General features: G+C 42.7%; 3 protein-coding genes across 8 annotated transcripts; 1 reads left to right on the forward strand and 2 right to left on the reverse strand.

Moving 5' to 3' along the window:
* Positions 1–65: 65 nt before the first annotated feature.
* LOC143339892 (transmembrane protein 14C-like) lies at positions 66–1,303 on the reverse strand. 2 transcript variants are annotated; one of them, XM_076761435.1, is made up of 5 exons: positions 1,140–1,303; positions 951–1,035; positions 614–715; positions 408–495; positions 66–164 (listed from the first exon to the last, which is right to left on the reverse strand). In XM_076761435.1, exons 1-5 carry the CDS (start codon positions 1,269–1,271, stop codon positions 107–109), a joined length of 465 nt encoding a protein of 154 aa, XP_076617550.1. In that variant the 5' UTR covers positions 1,272–1,303; the 3' UTR covers positions 66–106. The 2 variants fall into 2 exon arrangements, with proteins under 2 accessions (XP_076617550.1, XP_076617551.1); XM_076761436.1 differs by having other exon boundaries at positions 951–1,039; positions 1,168–1,223.
* Positions 1,304–3,319: 2,016 nt separating this feature from the next.
* Positions 3,320–5,007, reverse strand: LOC143339893 (transmembrane protein 14C-like). Of its 3 annotated transcripts, none has more exons than XM_076761438.1 (5): positions 4,900–5,007; positions 4,293–4,377; positions 3,996–4,097; positions 3,792–3,879; positions 3,320–3,531 (listed from the first exon to the last, which is right to left on the reverse strand). In XM_076761438.1, exons 2-5 carry the CDS (start codon positions 4,366–4,368, stop codon positions 3,474–3,476), a joined length of 324 nt encoding a protein of 107 aa, XP_076617553.1. In that variant the 5' UTR covers positions 4,369–4,377; positions 4,900–5,007; the 3' UTR covers positions 3,320–3,473. The 3 variants fall into 3 exon arrangements, with proteins under 3 accessions (XP_076617553.1, XP_076617554.1, XP_076617552.1); XM_076761439.1 differs by lacking the exon at positions 4,900–5,007 and adding an exon at positions 4,757–4,874; XM_076761437.1 differs by lacking the exon at positions 4,900–5,007 and adding an exon at positions 4,474–4,749.
* A 5,557-nt stretch (positions 5,008–10,564) lies between these two features.
* On the forward strand, positions 10,565–22,765 carry tfap2a (transcription factor AP-2 alpha). Of its 3 annotated transcripts, none has more exons than XM_076761684.1 (7): positions 10,565–10,759; positions 13,431–13,850; positions 15,067–15,118; positions 16,708–16,933; positions 17,772–17,890; positions 19,580–19,721; positions 21,152–22,765. In XM_076761684.1, the coding sequence occupies exons 1-7, from the start codon at positions 10,709–10,711 to the stop codon at positions 21,438–21,440; spliced, it is 1,299 nt and encodes a 432-aa protein (XP_076617799.1). In that variant the 5' UTR covers positions 10,565–10,708; the 3' UTR covers positions 21,441–22,765. The 3 variants fall into 3 exon arrangements, with proteins under 3 accessions (XP_076617799.1, XP_076617800.1, XP_076617801.1); XM_076761685.1 differs by having other exon boundaries at positions 10,614–10,759; positions 16,714–16,933; XM_076761686.1 differs by lacking the exon at positions 10,565–10,759 and adding an exon at positions 12,322–12,898.
* Positions 22,766–23,223: the final 458 nt, after the last annotated feature.

Here is a 23,223-nt window from a genome sequence, read left to right on the forward strand (position 1 = left end):
CATGTTACTATATTTCATCCTCAAATATACATTTTTGTTTTTTTTACAAAATGACATTAACTTTCCAGAAACAGAAGATAGAGGACACATCAAAATCTTCACCCCATTAGGAATCCTTGGGTTTCTGGAGCAGTGTCAGGCCAAGCTTTCCCACCATCAGAAGACTGGAACAAGACAAGAAGATTAGACTCCATGCACAGAGCACTGGAAATTGTATAATGACTGAAAAAGGAAAATGTCACGATTTAAAAAAGAGAAAAAAAAAAAAAAAGTAGAGAGAATATCACATCCCTGTTCTTGACTTTTAGCTCTCAGAGATTTAATAGCTTCAGCGTATGACAGTAGGCTTCATCTAGCATATGTTCATGCATGTACAATCAGTTTGGTCATTTGAAGGGGGTGGATACCTTGCTCCAGTCATCAAGCCGGCTGGCATGAACTTCCTGGATCTGAAGAACCTGTTTCCCATGAGGCCAGACACAACTCCTGATGTAGCTGGAAGACACCATGTGGTAGAAAATGTTGACCATAGAGACACATTACTGTTATCATTCAGAAACACTTCATCCCTGTGCAAATGCATACACAGTAAAATTATTGTGTGAATACCAACCGAGAGACACCCAAACGTTATTTGGGTCATTGGAGACCTGATAGGCACCAAAACCTGCGAGGCCACCAAAAAGAGCACCAGCAGCTATGGAGGTGATGCTACCTAACAGAAAGAACACAGGACAGGTCAACACCTGCACCTGACGGCCACAGGACTGAGGAGCATGCACACACTGGTGTGTTTACATATTTTAAGTTTGATGGCGAACTTACTGAAGACTTCATCAGAGATTCAACAAACAAGCAAGAAAACAATTCTTATAGCAATATCACTATAATCTGATCTAATCTCCCACAGTGACACCTTCCACCTCTTTCATATCTAATAGGGCACATACCTGTTTTCATGTAACCATAGACTCCCCCAGATGCGATGAGGGCTGTGTATCCATATCCTGCCCAATCCACAGACATGTTGGACACCTGTCAGAGTCACAGCGTGAATGAGCGAGCAAACCCAGAGTGTCTGGGAACTATTTAAGGCAGATGACTTCCTGTTCAGAACCTAATTCCACTTACAAACGCACACACATGCCTGGAGGACTGCCTGGAAGCTGCAACACAGAGCTGTTACAGAAAACCAGTTGAGGCAACAGAACATACAGAAACATCTTCCTGCTGTCACAGCAGCGCTCGTCTGTTTTTTGACTAAATATCATTACATTGTTTCCAGAGTCTGATGTGAGTCTGACTGTTGCCATGATGTTGAACCAAGACTTTTACTGTCTGCAAGACAATCCCACTGCATTCCTGAAGGGTCCAGTCTGAGCCAATTCTACTGTTAGTGTTGGGACATTTTGAGTAGGATTTAAATGTCATTGCCATTTTTAACACTATTATTTATTGTCAAGTATTGTTTTACTACTGATGACAAAGCATTTTATTTAAGACCCCCCCTGTTTTTATTCACCATATGGTGACTGATAAAAAAACTATGGTGTAATGGCTATAAAAATTATTACTTCAACTTATTCTGATAACTTATGACAATGGCACACTTCTTTGCATTATGCATTTGTAAAGCAGTAGCTTGAATGAGTTACTAGATGTCACTGTTGCGCTTGCTATACCAAAGCACATTTAGCAATTCCTGCATAATGTTCAAAGTTCACTTTTGCCTGTAAGGTTAACAGTGTTAACGGCGGCCCGCATTACAATGAAATGTCAGTGCTAAAATCAGCCACTCTGTGAAATTAGTTATTTTTTCTGTATGTTTACGTAACATGCTAACGTTCAGCATGAGTTTAGTGTAAAGTACTTGTGTTTTCTGACTTTTTACATTTCATAATGAGATTCAGTGTAGGTAGAGAACGACGGAGCATTAGTTTTTTTGTCACTTAATATTTATTTCAGCTATTTATTTTTATTACAGTTATTCCTCGCAGAGTGCTTTATTTAATTTTGTGGAATTATAATCTTTATTTAATTGAAATTATATATTTTTGTTCAATGCTACATTATTTTCTGAGCATGTTAAAGGATGCCAAGTTAAAAGTTTCTTTTTTCATTGCCTGTAAGGTGCTGTAAGCGACAGAGATGAGGATTTTTTTTTTTTTTTTTGGTTTCTGTGGCGCAAGCAGTAAAGTGCAGTCAAGGTCCCGACCACAGTCCCGAACCCTGCGTCTGGTGTCTGTTTCCCTCTGTACAACACCCCACCACAAATCACAACACAGAGTCCATGATGGGGTGCAGAGAGGAATCGGAAGGCGTGCAGAGGAAGTGGGTTACACATTGAATTAACTGATCATTTTGTAAACATTTTATACAATTAATATATGAAAGTTCATGTTGCATTCATTACAAAACCATAAATGGTCAGACACCACCTTATCTTATAGGGCTCATAGTTCCTTATTACTCCACTAGAACACTGCGTTCCCAAAATGCAGGCTTACTTATGGTTCCTGAAGTCTCCAAAAACAGAATGGGAGCCAGATCCTTTAGCTATCAAGCTCCTGTCCTGTGGAACCATCTCCCAGTCTTTGTCCAGGAAACAGACACCGTCTCAACATTTAAGAGTAGGCTTAAAACTTTCCTTTTTGATAAAGCTTATAGTAAGGGCTGGCTCAGGCTTGCCTTGGACCAGCCCTTAGTTATGCTGCTATAGGGTTAGACTGTTGGGGGACTTCCAGTGATACACCGAGCTCGTCTGCTCTTCTCTCCCTCTCCACCTGCATGCTTTCCTTTCCGCCATGGCATGCTACAAACTTGGCTTCTTCCCTGGAGTCTTTGCGCTTTGTCGTCTCACAGGTTCCCATGGATTGTGGTTGGACACAGATTGTGGATTATAGCTATGTCTCCTGCCATGGCCCTGCCTGACATCCACTGCAACTACTGCTGCATTACATACATATACTATCTGTTACCAATATGTACATATATCACACACATAAATATATATGTATATGCTATGCTATATATACTACATAAAGTTAAGAGTCTGTTATTAGAACTGTCACTTTTACTGACCAACCGGTCGAGGCAGATGGCCGCCCACCCACAGCCTGGTTCTGCCTGTTAAAAGGAAGTTTTTCCTCAGCACTGTTGCCTAGTGCTTGCTCATGAGGGGATTGTTGGGTCTCTGTAGATAAAGAGTATAGTCTGTACCAGCTCTATGTGGAAAGTGTCCTGAGACAACTTCTGTTGTGATTTGGTGCTATATAAATAAAACTGAACTGAATTGAATTCAAAAAGGACAAGACAATGATTTATATTATATAAACACGGTACTATATTTCATCCTCAAATATACACTTTTGTTTTTTTTTACAAAATGGCATTAACTTTCCACAGTCAGTGTCAAATACTGGCAGGCTGCTACAGAAACAGAAGATGGAGCACACATCAAATTCTTCCCTCCATTAGGACTCCTGGGGTTTCTGGAGCAGTGACAGGCCAAGCTTTCCCACCATCAGAAGACTGGAACAAGACAAGAAGATCAGACTCCATGCACAGAGCACTGGAAACTGTATAAGCAATAACAACAATAACTATCACATTCACCTTGAGCCAAATTTAGTCGTCATGAGTACATCAGACTAATACAGTGAGTATATTTGCTTCCACAGGGCTAACCACCACATCCTGTCAGAGTCATCCTTGATGGAAACCACTGTTACTTCATCTAGCATATGTTCATGCACGTGCAATCAGTTTGGTCATTTGAAGGGGGTGGATACCTTGCTCCAGCCATCAAGCCGGCTGGCATGAACTTCCTGGATTTGTAGAACCTGCTTCCCATGAGGCCAGTCATAGCTCCTGATGTAGCTGGAAGACACCATGTGGTAGAAAATATTGACCATAGAGACACATTACTGTTATCATTCAGAAACACTCCATTAATTCAAATGCATACACAGCAAATATATTGTGTGAATACCAACCGAGAGACACCCAAATGTTATTGGGGTCATTGGAGACCTGATAGGCACCAAAACCTGCGAGGCCGCCGAAAAGAAGACCAGCAGCCATGGAGGGGACACTGCCTAACAGGAAGAACACAGGACAGGTCAACACCTGCACCTGACGGCCACAGGACTGAGGAGCATGCACACACCGGTGTGTTTACATATTTTAAGTTTGATGACGAACTTACTGAAGACTTTTAAATGGGGTGATGGTAATTATTCTAATCAGAGATTGACACCTGCCACCTCTTTCACATCTAATAGGGCACATACCTGTTTTCACGTAACCAAAGACTCCCCCGGATGCGACGAGGGCTGCGTATCCATATCCTGCCCAATCCACAGACATGTTGGACACCTGTAAGAGACACAGCGTGAATGAGCGAGCAAACCCAGAGTGTCCGATCACTATTTAAGGCAGACGACTTCCTGTTCAGAACCTAATTCCACTTACAGACGCAAACATGCCTGAGGGACTGCCTGGAAGCTGCAACACAGAGCTGTTACACAAAACTAGCTGAGGCAACAGAACATACAGAAACATTGCAATAACGTCCGAGGAATATTCCCGCTGTCACATAGCTGCGCTCCTCTGTTTTTAGGCCAAATATCGTTACATTATGGCCCCACTGACGGGCGTGTGTGCGTGTGTGCAATTTTAGATAAGACCAACTGATGTACAGAGCTACTGCAATCACAAGCTAGCATCACTGTGACTGCACACATGCGACGCTGACCTGAAAGCTAACAGAATCCACTGGTACAATCAGTTTAGGGAATATACGCCATTGTCTGTAGAAGAATTAGCGCTCTAAATGTCTTGAACTGTCTCATACTGTCAAACATGAAAAGCTGAAAAGCAAATAGAGCTAAATACAACCTTGGTCCTTCGGTTTGTCCTCTGTCGCTCTGTCACTGTTCACGGCACGGCAGCCTGTTCTCCACCGAGCACAAATTATTGACGCACACACTGTGAAACAGGGTGCCCGATGGGAAATGTAGGCTCTCAGGTTGCGAGCGGGGTGCTGCGTTCAAATGAAGCGGGATTTCTTCAAATAATATTTATCTATAAACATATATTAATCATAACTATAATGATAATAATGATAAAATGATTAGTCATAAAATAACAATGAATACATAAATGAAGTTCAAAGTTTAATGAAAGTTCAAAGTTAACCATATGTGCACTACTGTAGAGAACAGAGCAGATTGTATTTGTTAGTGAATTCATAACTTTAACTAGTCCCTGCAGAAGCCTGATTTATGTGGTGCAAAATAAATCTCACAGGAGTTCTTTGCTTTCATGAACTGGACTACTAACGTGGGCAGAGGTCTTAAATCGTAGCACATTTTTTTTAATCTTACTCACCTGTAGTGTCTGCCAGTAAACACATAGATAACTGCTACGGTTACTAACACACTATCTAATTTAAATCATCATTGAGATTTTTTAAAAGATATATTTAATGTCTTATGTTTAGAAAACGTTGTACATTACAAAAAATAAATGTTCTTTGTCAGAAAATAGCAGGACTGATTTGAAACAATAATAGACAGTGTTACCGTGTGTGTACGATTAATGATTAATTAACACGTTTGACATAATCATTCTATTTTTGTGGCCTATAATTTGACACTGTCACCTCCCAAGACTAATTAGGTGCCCTTGAGCAAAGCGTCCCCATCTGTTTCCACACTGATGTGCATTAGACAACAGACCATTATTTTAAAATAATTTGCTCCAAGGAATCTCATCTGTGAGGACTTTTGTTGTTTGATTTGCTTTCATGAAAATGTTTAATTTCAATGCTGTAGGAAGAACAAACAATCGGGAGACTTAACTCTGTTTACTAGAAAGTCATCCTCATCCTCATCTGGTATCTCCAGAGTCACGACACATCAATGAAATTCAGAGGGCCCCCAGCACCACCTGAAGACACCAGAGTGGGCGCTGGATTTATTTTTACGACCACAAGATGGCACCACAGGATTAGATTAAGATGTGTTTTAAACCATACCTCAACGTCCCCAAGATGATTTTTTTTATTAATTCATTCCAAATTTGTTTTGCTTTACATTCAGAAAATAAAAGTCTCCACAGAAGCACACACACATAATATAACTTCTGTCATCAGAGTGTGTGCGCGCACTGCTGGAGCCCTGTTGGTACATTACCATGAAAATGGGCAGGTTTCTTCTTGACAGTGTGATTAAAGTTCACGAAAAAGGACGTGTTGATTGAAGTTAAGAAGGAGAAAAGGGAAAAATATGAAGTTATGATCAAACAAACTCGACCTCTGTCTGAATTTTGACCGGTGGCCATATTTTCAGATTTCACAAATTCCCCCATATTCCTTTTGACCACCTGCTTTGTGACTGGCATCGGTTTGGCAGTCTCACTTACTGGAATGCTCACTGAGCGCACATTCTCATTTGGTTTCAATTACCCGCAGTATTGTCTTAAATCCGCGGGAGGCTCGCTCTTCTCCTGAAGCAAGGTGGCGCTAGAATACAATTTATCTTCCTTGAAGAGCAGCGCCTCACACAATGGGCCTGAAACCCTCTCGCTCAGACGCCAGTGTCATGAATATCACGAAGCTGTGGGGCTTCTGAAGCTTGAGTGCTGGTGACGGGACACTGACTGTCTTCAGCAGTCAGCCACGTCCAGCTGGTGCGAGTGTGCAGCCAGAAATCTTTGTTGCGAATCAAACTGGGCGTTTTGTCGAAGATGATTATCCAACTTCTCCGTAACTTGGGGGGGGGGGGGGGGGGGGCAAGGAATTAGTCCCCTCACCGATCAATATTACAAAACAGCGAGGAGTGTTTCGCAACATTTTTGGCAAGGAGACGGACGCGTAAATTATGCACGAAGATCTGTTTAGATCTCAGCAATTCTCAGTTTTTGAATAAGACACGGACCAAACACACAGCAAATAATAATAATAATAATAATAATAATAATAATAATAATAATAATAATAATAATAATAATAATACATATGAATGGCTGCACAAAGTGCCTGAGGTGCAGCCGTTGCCGACGCCTATTAAACACAGCTCGCAGTTTTAGGAAGCTGAACGTTGCCGGGGGCCCGGTGCAATGGTGGAAGTGGTTGAAACCAAGCCCTAGACAAACAGAGCAGATATTCAAAGGGGACCCCGCTCTTGTCTGAGAGTAACACACTCTCAGACAGCTCTGCTTTAAAACTTACTCCTCCCTTAGTGTGCAGAGCCCCAAACAATATTTCTGATCCCCCCCACCCCACCTCACCTCCCCCTCTTTTGTCCAGTCCTGGTAAGGTCTGTATAGCTGCAGGTATTGTGTGTGCAGCTAAAACGTGTTCGCCTTTGAAGTCAAACATAAGGGCTTGTTTTAAATATTAACGCCAGAAAAAAAAAAAATCTATTGATTCTATGTGGAAATGTGCAATTGCAAAAAAAGAAGAAATAAACACATATAAAGGATTTATTGGGGAAAATGCAAAATAAAGAGTGTTTTTCCGTAAAAAGTTTTCCCAATATTCTCAGTGCATGAATTAAATATGTTTAATGTAACTGTTTGATGTGTTCAGGCAGCTGTCTGTCGGCGACGTGCACCGCAACTCTGTGCGTCCCGTTCGCAGTCTGCATGTGTGCTCCGTCAGGAACTTGAAAGTGGAAAAAAGAGGAGTTTTTGGACTAAAGCTTTGACCGTTATCACCTTTGTGAGCGCACGTGTTGCTCTCCTATGTGTGTGTGCGTGCGTGCGTGCGTGCGTGTGTGTGTGTGTGTGTGTGTGTGTGTGTGTGTGTGTGCGCGCGTGTGGAAGACACAAGGGGGGGAGAGCTCATTCGCTCTTGGCCGGAGGGGTCTACATAAGTATGTATTAGAAATAAACAGTGGATAAATAAATAATGAGCCTCACAATGGCTGGGTAGCTGTCTGTGTAGAGGTAATGATGTTGGCAGTTAACCTTCAAGTTTTTAACTTAACACACTTTCATTTGCAGTGAGAGTTCATGTTTTCTAAGACCAAACGATGAAGAAACAAATGGAAAGGTTAATTGAGCCCCAGGACTAACGTGATTTATTTATTTATTTATTTCAACTTTCATGCCAGTTGAACATATAATTCATCCATTTTTTTTTGCTTTGCTTTGCTCCATGCACATGAATTGTATGGCAGTTTTAGCATATTGTCCAATAAGTCAAGTAATTATTAATTATTATTATTATTATTGTTATTATTTACCAGAAATTAAGGAGATGGTAAAACCACACCACAGGTTACTTTTCTTTTAAAGTGCACGTTACACTTTTCTCCCTTTTTATAAACAAAATTCACTGTTGATTTCAATTCACCTGACGCAAAGAAATTGTCACCTGATATAAAATCTGATTTTTTTTTGTGGTTAAAGCTTAAACGGACACTTTCCTGCAAATTTAATTAACACTGGATATTTTAAAACGATGACAGCAGCGGTGTTTAGTGCTGGCTGTGATTGGATGTCACAGTTTCCTCATAGAAGTGGTCAGACTTTATTTATTTTTGTTTTTTTTATCATTACATTCTTAGGTAAACTCATTTAACTGTCATGAGAGTTAGATAAGAATGAGAGTTTAGACGTATCCAGCACGGAGACATATAGCTTCACTTTCTTCCAGGTAGTGTCTCCTTTCTCGTCCACACCCGCAGCAGTGCGCATGCGTCACCAGGTGGCCCCGCACCGCTTTTATGGCCAGGTGAGGCGATCCGGTCCAGGTGAAAAGTAAAGGTTTACTTTGGGACCGAAGGCTCAATGAGATAGACACGGCACCGGATCGACCAAAATAAAAAAAAAAAATTATAAAGGAAAAAAAGAAAAAAACCCACCAAAGGCAGCAGAAGACAAAGAATGTCAATTATGGGCAAAATGGGGGAATGGCAGGTATGTGCTGCTTACTTTAAGACAAAGAGACGGCTGTGAAAATCCTTGAAAAGTGTCAAAGTGTCGACTTGTTGTAGGATGAGGCTGCACAGGCACCGTGAAATCTTTTTGTAAAGGGAGTGTGGTACAGCACTCCTGTGTAATCTAGAAGCTTGTGGCTTTTATCCGCCAGCAGATCGCACAAAGAAGTTACAGATATTTTATTTTGGAAGCTCTCTGTTGCGGTGATGTCAAATTGCACACCTCGTTGTTTTGATATGAAAACCTGAGCACTTTGATCGCGTGTTGTTGGAGGTTTGTGAGGACTGCATTTCAGATTATGTACAGATGTGTTCGATCATAAATTAGACATGAGGCGATGTGTTGACAAAACGCAGCCTTTATTCCAAACAGTGTCTGCGTCTTTGGGATGAATGCAACTTTTTCTAAATGGACTTCGGTTACATATTTACAGCCGTTCCAAATCCAGATTACATGTTTTAAACTTAACATCCCAGACTAGACTTTCTGTAGAGCCTTACTACAGATTGTCTGGGCTTCCCTGAAAACCTGGCCTTGTTTTGTGAGCTGCGGAGGATTTAACAGACGACCCGAGATCTCTCCTGAAACAAAAACACGTTGGTTTCGCTCTTTAAACCCACCTATCACTAGCGCAGACAACCGGGCCAGATCTCCAGAAAGACACTTGCAGGCATAGCTGTCATTGTCAGCCAGTTTCATCGCTCCATTCTCATTCATAACAACTGCTTGTAAAAAAAAAAAAAAAAAAAAAAAAGGCGCTCCACCAAAAATGGTAATCCAGGGTTTAAAACGAGATGGGGGCAACGCCTTAAAGAGCTTGCGACCCGTCTGTTGACCCACGACCTGCTGAGGTGAAGGCTCGGCTGGCGACAGGGCAGAGCCAGGCTCTCCTCACCGGGCATTCAGATGAAACAAGGCCACGTTGTTGTGTTAATTATTTACATTCCCCCAAAGCCCTGCGCCCTTACAGGTAGTCAGTGGACCTGTAGAGCCGCATGGAATGGCTCACCTTTTTAACATAACATTGAAAGAATAGCCTCTCAAGGTCTCCACTCTCAATGGGATTAAAATAACACTTTGGGAGTTTAAAAAAAAAAAAAAAAAAGCATGGGTGCTCAAGAAAGTGTGTGACAGGGTTGTGTTTGCATAGGCACGCTGTTTTCACGTCAAGTCCTGGAAAAAGGAACCAATAAGACTTGTGCAGGAGCCAGTCAGTACACTTCAGCAAAAATAAAGTTATTTAACAGCAAATGCATGCGCTCCCCTTTTTAATCATTTCAATTTAGAATAAAAATAGCAGTTCTGGAGTCTGCTGTGCTTTTCTCCAGCATTGGAAAGACATGGAAAATTAAACTAGAAACCCTCCCAGGTGCATGCAGGTCCCCATGCAGGACTATAACCACCCCTCAACAAGCACACACAGCACACACACACACACACCTCAGTGAGCAGTAGAAATAATAAGCATGTGTAGCGTCTTGCTGTCTTAGTTTTTACCTGTGCGCTGTCCATTGGTGTTGTGTGTGAGCAGATGGGGGGGAATCAAACGGCTGTTGATATGCTAATGAGGCCCTGTGCCAGTGTTATTACAGAGCTGCTCCAGCCCTTCACTTCCACCATTAGAGGGAGACCTCAGAGCGCAAGACAGACAGCAGCCCACAGCTTCAATAAAAGTAGTTTTTCTGAGCGGGGAGCACAATTCACTGAGTGAAAACAAGACTAAGGCGATACCTATACTCAATATCCACCTCAGCAACCCATGAAAATGCTTTGGAAATTAACTGATAACATTAAATATGAAGATTGCGAGGTAAGGGGCTCCTCTTTGATTTGTTTAATTTAATTACTTTTTTTTTTTTTTTTTTTTTTAGATCTAAGAAGATAATTATTTTATGGCTGTGATGTATTGTTTTGCTCCAAATATGTCATTCTTTTGACAGCTGTTAGTGAACACGTGCAATTCAACTACAGGATGAATAGATCCCAGTCTTTTATTAATTCCATAGCTTCTTCTTTTTTTGTATTTTTGTGTGGAGTAAAATTAGAGGATGATAATAATTATAACAATAATGCCAGTAGTAAGAAGAACAACAACAATAATAGCCCAGTTATTATTATTATCATTATCATACGGAATTAAGGTAATAACATCTGTGCTTGATTCATATATATAAGTTGCAATATACTAATATATTAGGTGCATCAGCAAAATGACACCTGTGATTTATTTTTCTCTCTTTAAATTCACATTGAAAATATATTCAAGTATTAAATGACACGTTGGAACATTAAATAGTGATATACACTTAGCATGCATTTAATTAAAAAATAAATACTTGAGATAGCAGATGTGAGCGCTAACACCGGCTGCTTTATTCACTGTTCGAATGACATGGACATCCAGCCTTCAGTTTTAATATCTCTGCAACTTGAGCCGTTAGATTGTGCGTGTGTGCATGTATGTGTGGAGTGCATACACCGAGTGAGTGTTGTTATGGGCATAGACAAAGTTTGGCAGTAATATCAGGGACTTGTTTAGGAGTGGAGAAGCCAGTCGGACGTGTTTTCACCCGCGTCCTGTGAGGATAGGGACGGCCGGGAACAGGAAAACACAAGCCGGCCACCTCCGTGTTCACGTTGTGGTGATTACTGTAATTAACAGGCAAATGTTTTCCCGCTGGTATCGACGCAAAAATAAAAGTAAAATTTACAATCGAAATCCGGTCGCGGCCAGCTGTTCCGTAATTTTGAAATGCGTGATTAAGCAGGAAGGGGGAGTGGAGCTCTTTCAGCCGCGCGTAAAAGTTGGTTCGAGCGCCGGATCCGAGCGGCCCTATCATAGACTGTGGGAATTTATTTTTCTCCGTCTTTCCGGGTCAAAGTATTAGAGTTAGCCGGTGTGACTCTGGGTCTGGAGTCGAGGAGGAACCGGTGGATTAATTCGGCGGTGACAGAGGAGAGGAAGGAGACCCATGGAGGAGAGCTCGCTGTCGGAGTCTGAGGTAGAAAACAAAGGGACGAGTGGTAGAAATGAGCCGCTCGGAATGCCCATAGCGTCGTCTGCTGGATTTTCACCTAGTTCAGAGGTGCACATTGTTTCCTTCCATGGCTTCTTCTTTCCCTGTCTGTAGTCCACCTCCCTTCATTCCTATGTCTTTCTTTCACTTTTGCGCTTTGGCCCTGGGACCCTTTTAAAATGCCCCCCTCCCCCTCCTCCCTCTCTCTCTGATTCGTCAGACGAGAGTGAATGTCCCTCTTTTTGTCTCTCTCTCTCTCCACTCCCTCCACAGTCTCTCACTCCCTCTTTCTCTCTCTCTCCCTCTCTCTCTCCCCATCTCTGATTAGATATACTGATTCCTCCTTTCAATGGACGTCATTTAAGCGCAGACTGCTGCCTTGAGTTGCGTCCTCTCGCTTCACGCCCGATTTCCGACCATTCTTTCCTTATTATTAAGTATTCCTGTAATATTAATAGTCATGAACGCGTTCTATTAGGAGTCCAAAGGGGAGACGAAGAAGCGGCTCTTTTGCTAATATGAGCTCAAGCAAGGGGACGGCAGCACTGTGATAGAAGCCAGGAGAGCAGGGAGAGAAAGAGGGCTCGCCGAGAGAAACTTTTCCTCCCGAATCCGCCAGCACCGCCGAATATCTGCATTTTAGACCCAAATGAAGGGCAGCGGGGATCTAATCATTTATTTCTGATGGATTATCGTCCTGCTGCTGTGGCACATATCTGACCGCCGGGGCCATCGTGATCTTTCAGGAGACAAGATTCTTTTCTGGGGGCTCAATTTTTTGTTTTTGTTTTGTTTTGTTGTGCCGGTTAATTCCCTTTGCTCGCCCCCTCAAACACTCCGAGTGTTTTTGAACTGATTATTCTTTTCCCGATTCGAATCAAAATCAAAATCAAAAAGCCTTTCAGATGTTAGTGCACAGTTTTTCCGCGATGGTAAGTTGCTGGAGTCTCACCGTGTCTTCGAATTTGTTTGCATATCAGATTTTGTTATAATCCATATTTTTTTTTTCTCAGTCCTGAATGATGTTTTGTGAAGCTTGCATGCGTAAAAGCTGCGAAACACCTTGGAAAAATGCTGAAATAATGCGAGGCTCCGTCGTTTATTTGAGGGCATTTCCACCTCCGGAATTTCGATGTTTGATTTTATTATCTACCTTTGGCAGTTTATTATCATGCTATTTTATTTCTAGAACTTTGCGGACAGAGAGTCGATGTGTTGAATTGCTGTCTTTGTTTTCAAAAATCAATCAGCGTAAATGATTTTAATTTAATCTAGATTCCACACTTGCTCTAATTCCTGTCATCCACTCAGGCCATGTTTGATAGTGCCCCATCGTTCGCCCGCACAGCATCATGCAGTTCAGACAAAGAGGGAAAATACGTGAATTTATGGTTGTCTCTCTCTTTTTAAAAAAAAAGCGTATTTAGGTCAAAACACACTTGTCTCTCTGTCCCCTCCTGGCAGGACCGTCACGACGGCACCAGCAATGGGACAGCCAGGCTACCTCAGTTGGGCGGCGTGGGCCAGAGTCCCTACACGAGCGCCCCTCCGCTCTCCCACACACCGAACTCGGACTTCCAGCCCCCGTACTTCCCCCCGCCCTACCAGCCCATCTACCCGCAGTCTCAGGACCCTTACTCGCACGTCAACGACCCGTACTCCCTCAACTCCCTGCACGCCCAGCCGCAGCCGCAGCACCCGGGCTGGCCGGGCCAGAGGCAGGGTCAGGAGAGCGGCCTGCTGCACCAGCACCGCAGCCTGCCCCACCAGCTGTGCCGGGAGTACCGCAGGGAAGTGCTCCTACCGTCCGGCCACGGCATCGACACGGGACTGTCGGACTCTATCCCTGTCCATGGAATACCTCACTCTTTAGAAGACGTTCAGGTGAGGCACCTTTTACCTGCGCTTCTCTTTTTGTGGGCTCACTCTGCTTAAAAAAAAAAAGAGGATAATGCTGTCATTATTGTCTGTTGCCACTGTTGCTTACGAAGACTATATTTTAAAACTAATATAGCCATTAATACTCATAATGGTGGGAATGGTAATGGGGTTATTTTTATTCCAATAGAAGTAAAACGACCAAGGACTCCACCTTTCATAATTCCTATTCGTTTTAAAATTATTAGAGTATTAGTAAAAGTGTTTTTATTATTGCTGTAGTTTAATAAATGAAAGATGACACGCATTCAATTAGTCTCTTAATGCAGCCATATTTTTTTTTTTTTACCGCCCTGAAAAATAGCATGACGAAATTGTTTTCAGTGTTGTCCAGATTATTTTGATTAAAACAGCACAATTTGGCCTTTTTAATTCCATTTATGAAATATACTTTTCATAAATGCTGTTAGTTTCCAGGACAGTTAAATTCCACGTGTTCTTTTCTTTTCTTTTATTTTTGACAGTTATCAATTCAATCGAATTCAATGAAATAGATAAAAAAAAAAAAGAAAAAAGCAAAGCGCCTGTATCATCGTGTCCTCTCACTTTTTATTTCTCTTTTCTGAGAAGAGGACTCCAGCCGTTCTATGCGAACAATAATACTGTAACACATTTCATGCACACTAACGGGAGAATTGAGTTTGCTTTATTGGGTTTAGGTAATAGCTGGGATGACTGCAGATACGTGATAAATGGGCGCTAAAATTGACAATAACCCCCATTCTTATTTGAAGTATTCCTCCCAGTTTTTAATCAGAAACAAACACCAATAATCCACTAATTAGTTCATAGGCCTTTAATAGGCTACGCTGCCGTAATTACTATCCAATCTAGATTAGAAGTTTCCTTGTGAGTAGAGCCAATCTGAGGGCGAAATTAGGTCAGGATTATGGGGCGACACAGCTTCGTTATTTAAGTCTGGGTTTGTGATCTGGTGTCATGCGTCCATTGGTGTGACCCGCTGAAAACACTCGTGGACAATAATAACAGGTATGGGCCTCGAGAGCCTCCATGTTGGGTGATTGTGGCTAATTGTGTCAGGCTTTGTTCGTGCACAGCGTCTCATTCACTGACACGGGACTCAGGCTGATATTTTCGTGCCTTTGTGCTAAAATTGTCTCTTTTTTTTCCTTTTTTTTTTTTTTTTGCATTTGTGTCACAGCCTGTTGAGGATCAAGGAATTCACATTCCCGACCAGACTGTAATTAAAAAAGGTAAGCAATTTCCTCCGAGATATCATGCATGTTTCTGCAAGCTGCACACACACACACACACACACACACACACACACACACACACACACACACACACACACACACACACACGCAATCCACCATTCTGCTCGAGAGAACTCGATGCAATGCGGTAATGCCTGACTGATCCTAATACGCAGTATAGCCTATTTTTCATTACATGCTTTCCAAGTGCATCAAACTGGCTGCACCTTTTTTCCCCCCTCGCTGATGGAATTTACTGTCAGCGTTTCAGAGCAGCGGTGAGATGAGTAGAGCTGGTGGGCTTTGTAGGCCCGTACTATTGATGGTCAAAGATATAGGCCCATAGACGATCCTGGCACTTCAGTGGTGAAAGCCAATAGCTGCAATCACACTGCACGGTCACGTTTAACATGGAAGTTGGTGCCTCTGGATGGAGCACGGCCTGGCATGCGCAGGGTGATAGTTTGCCGTTTGGAGAGGGAATCAAAACTCGACCATAATCACAGACTGACTTGTTGTTGTTGGATAATGCTTTAATATTTTTTTGGTCCGTTTGCTGTGTAATAATCAGGCTGATTTGTATCCTCGAAGGTGCGTAATGATGAGCCCTTTTCCATGGCCAGGTTTGAAAGCGTTTCGTCAGATCAAATTAGAGCTCGCTAGATAAGATATGGAGCGATTTTTCTTTCTTTCTTTCTCTCCCTTTCTGTCTTTTTTTCCATTCTTTCCTTTTTGAGCCTGTCTATCTGCGTATCAACATGATAATTGGCTTCTTATATTAGTAATCTCAAGAGTTCGTTTAACTCCTATTGTCTCTATTAGGCTCCCCTGAGCCATTAATGTCACAAGTGATCTATCCAAAGGCGCACAGTCCCCTTTGTCTCCGGTTACTGCACACCAAAACGGTGTAAAGCCCAGTAGTGCTGAGTCCCCCTCCCTCCTCCCTCGGTGTGAAATCACACACGGGCGACGGTGTTTTGCTGGATACCGAGGATATGTCAAAATAGGTAGACTTTACCAGATCTCTCGGTTGGTTTGGCTGCTTTGTGCAGGGTCGATCCGCGGCGTGGCCAACGCAGAAATAGCCAGTGTGAGCGCTCAGATACTGGAGATCTACCCTCCCTGTCTGCTGCTGAGATCTGGACGTACAAATGTGTTTTTTTTTAGATAAAGAGCAGATGAGTGGAAATATTCTGAATGTCGGACATGTGAAGTTCACACACACACACACACACACACACACACACACACACACACACACACACACACATTATCATTATTATTATTATTATTATTATTATTATTATTAGTATATTACCATGTATAGGCCTCTATTAGCCGTTTTTCTCTGCATGTCTTTGCTGCTGAAAGTGTACACATGTGGTGCTAAACCCTAAATCCGGGGCCTAAACCCCCCCTTCTCATTTAGTTAAGGCTCTGCATTGCATGAAATTCACTGAGCACGGTCTCTCTCTCTCTCTCTCTCTCTCTCTCTCTCTCTCTCTCTCTCTCTCTCTGTCTTCCCCCCCTCCCTCCTTCTCTCCATCCACCCCCCCCCCCCTCCCCACCCTCCCTCCCCTTGCTAGGTCCAGTGTCTTTATCCAAGAACAACAACATCTCCGCCATCCCCGTAAATAAGGACGGTCTTTTCGGAGGGGTGGTAAACCCCAACGAGGTGTTCTGCTCAGTTCCGGGTCGCCTGTCCCTCCTCAGCTCCACATCAAAGTACAAGGTCACGGTGGCCGAGGTGCAGAGACGCCTCTCGCCGCCCGAGTGCCTCAACGCCTCTCTGCTGGGCGGGGTGCTGAGGAGGTGAGTCTGGCTGAAAGGCTGCAAACGTCTCCCTGTGTAGCTACCTGTGTGTGTATTTGCGTCTGTGTGCGTGTGTCTGAGCTCTCTCACTCCAACCCATTCTCTCTGGGTGCGTGCATCTCTCTCTCTCTCTCTCTCTCCCTCCCTCCCTCTCTCTCTCTCTTCTCTGTAGCAAGAATAATTAAAATCGACCAACCATGACACCTAGCTCCTGCATTTAAAGCAGGAGGGGTCTGTTAAATTCCATATTAACTTCCCTAGCGCACTGGATCTCTCTCTCTCTCTCTCTCTCTCTCTCTCTCTCTCTCTCTCTCTCTCTCTCTCTCTCTCTCTCAAATTAATGTTGGCCTAGTCTGTTTCAACCCCAGCTCTATAGGCCCAGTGAAGGCATTACACATGAAAACATTGGTCTCCAGTGAACTGTCTACTGAAGTGCTGCAGACACGCAGCCAGTAATAGTGTTGCCTATTAAGTAGGACTTTATTTATTCATTTTGTACAGTATTTGTCTGCTGGAGAAAAAGGCTGGGCTCCTTTAGTATTATTTATAGCTTGTCTTAGGGATATATAGTGGAGGGCACAGCCAGGCAAATCCAGCCCATTCACCTTTTAATTAGTGAAAAAGAGAAGCTGAACCACACTTGCTGCCCGAAAAATGTTTACATGATGCTCTAAGGTGCATCATGGAAAGCGTCATCAAAATACCCTCAGTGGCGTGATCATTAAAAATATTTGACAGCGTGCAGGTGCCTTTTGCGTCTAAGCCTGTCCCTGAATCCACTGCTACACGTTACATATTTCAGCTATTTGAATTTCTGCTTTTGTTTTTGCTGCCACAGGGCCAAGTCTAAGAATGGAGGAAGGTCCTTAAGGGAGAAGCTGGATAAAATCGGCTTGAATCTACCTGCGGGCAGACGCAAGGCAGCCAACGTCACCTTGCTGACGTCACTAGTTGAAGGTAAGTCGGGTGCCGTAAATCACGTTCCCAGCTCTTGTTGCTCGCGCGATATCAGGTGCTTGCAAACTGGGAGTTTTTTTTTTTTTTTTTCGCTCTCTCTCTTTCTTTCTCTGTGTTGGAAATCAGCATATGCGCTCATCCGTGTAATGTGGACCGACTTTGCCTCGCAAGTAATAAAGCATGAAGGATGTGTGTTTGTGTGTGTGTTTCTCTCTGTGTGTGTGTGTGTGTGGGAGAGAGAGAGAGGGGGAGAGAAAGAGTGGTGCTGGTAATTCTAGTGGCTTTGCAGCGTTGGCCTCCGCTTGCAGGGGCACACTTGCAGGTCCACGGCTGGCCTAGTTTATACACTGGATGAATTTGTGTTGAAGTCCAGTTAATTATTGAGTGCTGCTTGTTTATTGGGCACCGCTGAGCTGTTTCACCTCATGGATGAGAAGTCGATTGATTTATTAACCCTGCATTGTTTCAAACATTAATACAGCCCTGGATATGGCAGCTCAAGGCTGAGTTTTAATGGCGACTTAATTCTTTCGTTAATAGCTTCCCGTGCTTTGGTTCTCACTGAAGAGTTTTGTTGCATGCAAATGGCATGGCGCTGACCTATTGGGAGCTATATGTTTTGGGCCTATTAAAGAATAAATTAGTCAATTATGGCGCGCCGAAAAGATGCATTTTGCGCGGATAAATCCATTTTGCCTGCAGAGTTGAACCTGATTATTCAGTGCAGTGGTATTTGGTGTGCAGTGGGTTTCCAAAGGTGAAAGCCTGAGATGGTTCATTGGTCCCTGTTAATCATTATTGCAGAAGAGGGCCGAATGTAACGTTCATTGTGCTTCGGAGAAATTCGTTGCTGTATTGTAATGAGCCTGGAGAAATGTATGATTGTGGGTAACAAGAGGGTGGTGGCACTTTGGGGGGTGGAGAGGTGGATGGCAGCCGGTTATTTAGTGAAGGGACACTGCGTTTTCTGCAGCGCTGTCATTGTTTATGATCCGCTCCGTTTTATGGAAACGAGTTTACTGGACTTGAGCTTTGATGCTAATTGGCGCATGCGTTCTTCCGGAGCAGAGGCTTATGGGCAGGAAGCCCCGCATAAAAACTCAACTGCTTCAGGAAATTAAAACCAAAGACTTGGAGGGGGGAAGAAAAAAAAAAAAATGTCAACCAACAAGAGAGGCGAGCTGCAGACTCGGACGGAATGAAACCTGAAATTCTCATAGCTGAAGTATGTAAAGAGAAAGTGAGATTTAGGCATAGCCCTTTAAAATTGCTTCCCCATGCCTGTGTGATCTACTGGACTTTAAATAATGCGCAGGCATTGGTAATCGATGACATGGTGTTAAGCATGACGCTCCGTCTATATTTCATATCCACTTATTGTTTCTCCTCCATATTTAACCGTTCTCACGGCATGAAGAGGGGAGCTTGACGTGTATTGACAGCTCGCAGGGCTGTTTTATTATCATTTCCAGCCTATTATTGTTATTATCATCATCATTAGTGCTGTTGGGAAGGCACAGGTGCTTAACCCCCGCTGCCTGCGCGCGTCAACAGAGTGGACGCTGCGCTCAGATCAGATTAATCACGTGTTAGTCCAGGCAGGGAGTCTGAATTTGATGGAAGCATATTTAATAAGCAAACACATTCCGCCTCATTTTCCTCCTCTTCTTCTTCTTCTTCTTTTCTCAGGCGAAGCGGTGCATCTTGCCAGGGATTTTGGTTATGTGTGCGAGACCGAGTTTCCAGCCAAGGCAGTAGCTGAATATGTAAACCGTCAGCATTCCGACCCAAACGAACAAGTCCAAAGAAAAAACATGTTATTGGCCACGAAGTAAGTGCTATTATCACGTTTCACTGTGTCACACCGAATGCATCCCAGTCTGTGCCACTGCGTGTGTGTTCCCCTGACAGTTTGCAAACACACACGCACATTTATTAAGCAACACTTTTCACACTTGACACAAGTTTGGTATTTTCTCAAGTGCCATTGGAACAAATCAGCATTTCATATGTCAGACGACAAAACACGCCATTGCTCCATGCCACCATCAGCCCATTGACTCTATTACCCAGGCTAATATTAATTCATAAACATTTTTTAGCGTCACTGAACACCTGTGCTAATTAAGGATTTTAATCAGACACTTCTTTTCTTTTCATTTAAACGTGTGATTCTACATAATGTTATGAATTACAGGCCTAATTAAAACAGTGCAGTTCAGTGTGCTCCTGCTGCTGCTGCTGCTGCTGGTGGTGGTTTGTTGACTGGGCCTCTCTCTCATCCACACACACACACACACACACACACACACACACACACACACACACACACACACACACACACACAGCAGTATTTAGTTCTTGTGATTCCAGTGACACTGACACATCGCTGGTTCTCATCCATTGCTGTTGGGTTTTTGTGCGTAACCGAAACATGGGCATTCCTTTAAGATGCAGGAGCCTGCGTTTAATATTGATGCTGGCCGCTGTAATGAAGCAGCTGTCAGCTCTAAGCGGCTTCTTACAGGCTTTTTTTGAGTCTTATTAAAATAGCAATATCATGAAATGGGGAGATAATTCGCGTTAGCTCACCTTTTAGTGAGAGAAAACAATCTTCTTTAGCTTACAGAAATATTTTACATGAGCTCATAGCGCACTGCATATCAGCTTTTGTTTGACTAGAGTTTAATTGGTTGGTGTTTCCTAAATTCGGAGTTTTCTCTTCCAAAGAAATAAATAAAAAATAAATACATAAAAATCGTTTAACATCGACAAGTCATGTCAAGTTTCCTCTTAAATTTTTATTTTTAATAAACGAGGAGTATCCTGCCACTGAGCTCGGAGATTCATTTCCACCTGATTGTGGCTGCAGGACATTTTCTCCAGCCAAGTGTTAATTCCTGGAAACAAAAGCAGAACGAGGCACCCAGTTACAGTCCACTAATAAATGCTGTAAAACAGGTTGAAATAAGTTGATTTGCAGAGAGGAACAGGAGAGCTAGTTTCACCTCTGTGGCTGGTCACTTTTCACTCGCTTTAAGCTAATTTAGAATTTACAACCCAGCCCCCCCCACACCCCCCACCCCGCCACCCCTCACCCCCCTGCGGGGCTGACTGATTTGAATTTTTTTTTTTTCTTTTTTTTTTTCAGTGTGCCCAGTTTTATTTATTTATTTATTTATTTATTTATCTATTTACTCTCAGGGTGCTCCAGTGCACGCAGGGATTTCGGTCATTAACACGTCGCTCTCTCTGTTTTAGGCAAGTCTGCAAAGAGTTCACAGACCTGCTGTCCCAGGACCGCTCGCCGCTGGGAAACTCACGGCCGCAGCCCATTCTTGAACCGGGAATCCAGAGCTGTTTGACCCACTTCAGTCTAATTTCGCACGGTTTCGGGACCCCGGCGCTGTGCGCGGCCGTCACGGCCCTGCAGAACTATCTGACCGAGGCTATCAAAGCCATGGACAAAATGTACCTCAACAACAACCCCAACAGTCACTCAGATAACGGCACTAAAGGCGGGGACAAAGACGAGAAGCACAGAAAGTGATGTTTCCATCCCACCTTCACCCGGGGCCAAACCCCAGGGCCCTCCTTCCACACCGACCCACACCCCTCCGCCTCGCCCCGGCCCCCACCCATCCAATATAAATATTATAAATACCTTATAAATACTATTGATAAAGTTAAACGTGCCACTTCCTGATCTTGCGCGGTTTTACATATTTTGTTTTTACATCCCACTTTGGATTCACGGGGAAACGACGCAAGAGTCTCCTTCTTCTTCTTCTTCTTCCAACACCTGAACCATACGAAATGTTATTTAAAAAAAAAAAAGAGAAAAAAGAAAAGAAAAAAAGGCTGCAGAGGATCAGCTCCAGGGCGAGGAAAAGGTGTATTGCCTCAGCCAGAGGACTTTTTATGTACTCCCCTTATTTTTTATGAGCTGCAACGAATGGACTGAAATCCAGCGACCCCTCTATATCTCAATTTTACGATTGTGACAAAACCGAAGCTAAAAGAGGATGAATTCTTATCAGTATTGTGAATAATAAACTTGAAAAACAAAGAGAATTTCCACAGAGCTCCATGTCATGACTTCAGTTGTAGACTCTCACTCTCTCTCTCTCTCTCTCCAAGCGACCAACTTGAACTTTTTGAAATTTCAACACGATTCACGGTTATATAAGGGAATCAGTGTTCATGTATGTATATATTTATTTATGTGTAATTTAATGGGAATTGTAAATATGGTGCGTCTGTTGAAACTTCTTTTTTTTATTTATCTGGTGCCTCCTGTTTTAGTGGGTTTGAATATTCGGTTAGTTCTTCATGTGATTTTATGGTTCTTAGAAAACAGAAGTTTGGGGTATTTTTATTTCTCTGGGATATTTCAATTCAGCCCTCTTGTAGCATGTTGAGGCGACATTGAAGCAAGTGAACAAATTTAATAGAAATAAACTTCCATTTCTCTCTCTCTATATCATCCTTATTCAGTTTTTTTTTAATTTGAGACAGAGCATAAGTGAGACCCTGAGGAGAACTGTTTTTTTTTTTTTGTTTTTTTTTGTGTTTCTATTTTCGTTTTTATACAAGCTTTTATGTGTTGTGCCAATCAGAATACGTTTCACCTCTTGTTCTCTCCTTGAAGCACCATAAAAGCAATAAATGGAATATTGTCTTTTTTTAAATGTTGGAAGACATTCAAAAAAACGTTTTTTGGGACCACCTGATATCTTGTTATGTCCGATAATGTCCAAAATTGGAGGCGGTTTTAGCTGTATTGTATAGACATGTGCTGGCAATAGTTCCCATGCCTGTCAATGTATTATAGTCCTTTGTTGCCCAGAAAAAAAATAAATATTTGATACGCTTCATCTCGATTTTTATTCAGATCTTTTAATTTTTATTCACTGCTTGATACGTCCGGGTGTTTTTTTTTGTTCTTTCTATTATTATTATTATTTTTTTTTTCTTTGGTCTTAGTATTTTTTTCCCCCCATTCTGAACGGCTACAGTAATTGAGTTTAAGCCTCCCCTGACGATTGCTCCTCGCAATAAGCAGCTGAACTCATTGTTTCCCTCAAGTATAATAATAATAATAATAAAAAAAAATCTTACTTTAAACTCCCTAGTTCAGAGCACAGGATCTTATGCAGGCCAAATGGCTCACAACAATGGATATATTCGCGTTTGAAGTGTGCAGCGCCACCCCTCCAGCTAAAACCCTCTGAGATGTATATAGGCCTGGTGTGCAATGTTTGGTTGTTATAGGCTATATTTGGCTCTCCCCCGTTTATTCTGTGCTGGAGCCTTATTCAAAGACATGCATC

This window comes from Chaetodon auriga, chromosome 21 (genome assembly GCF_051107435.1).
Source record: "Chaetodon auriga isolate fChaAug3 chromosome 21, fChaAug3.hap1, whole genome shotgun sequence".
NCBI lineage: Eukaryota > Metazoa > Chordata > Actinopteri > Chaetodontiformes > Chaetodontidae > Chaetodon > Chaetodon auriga.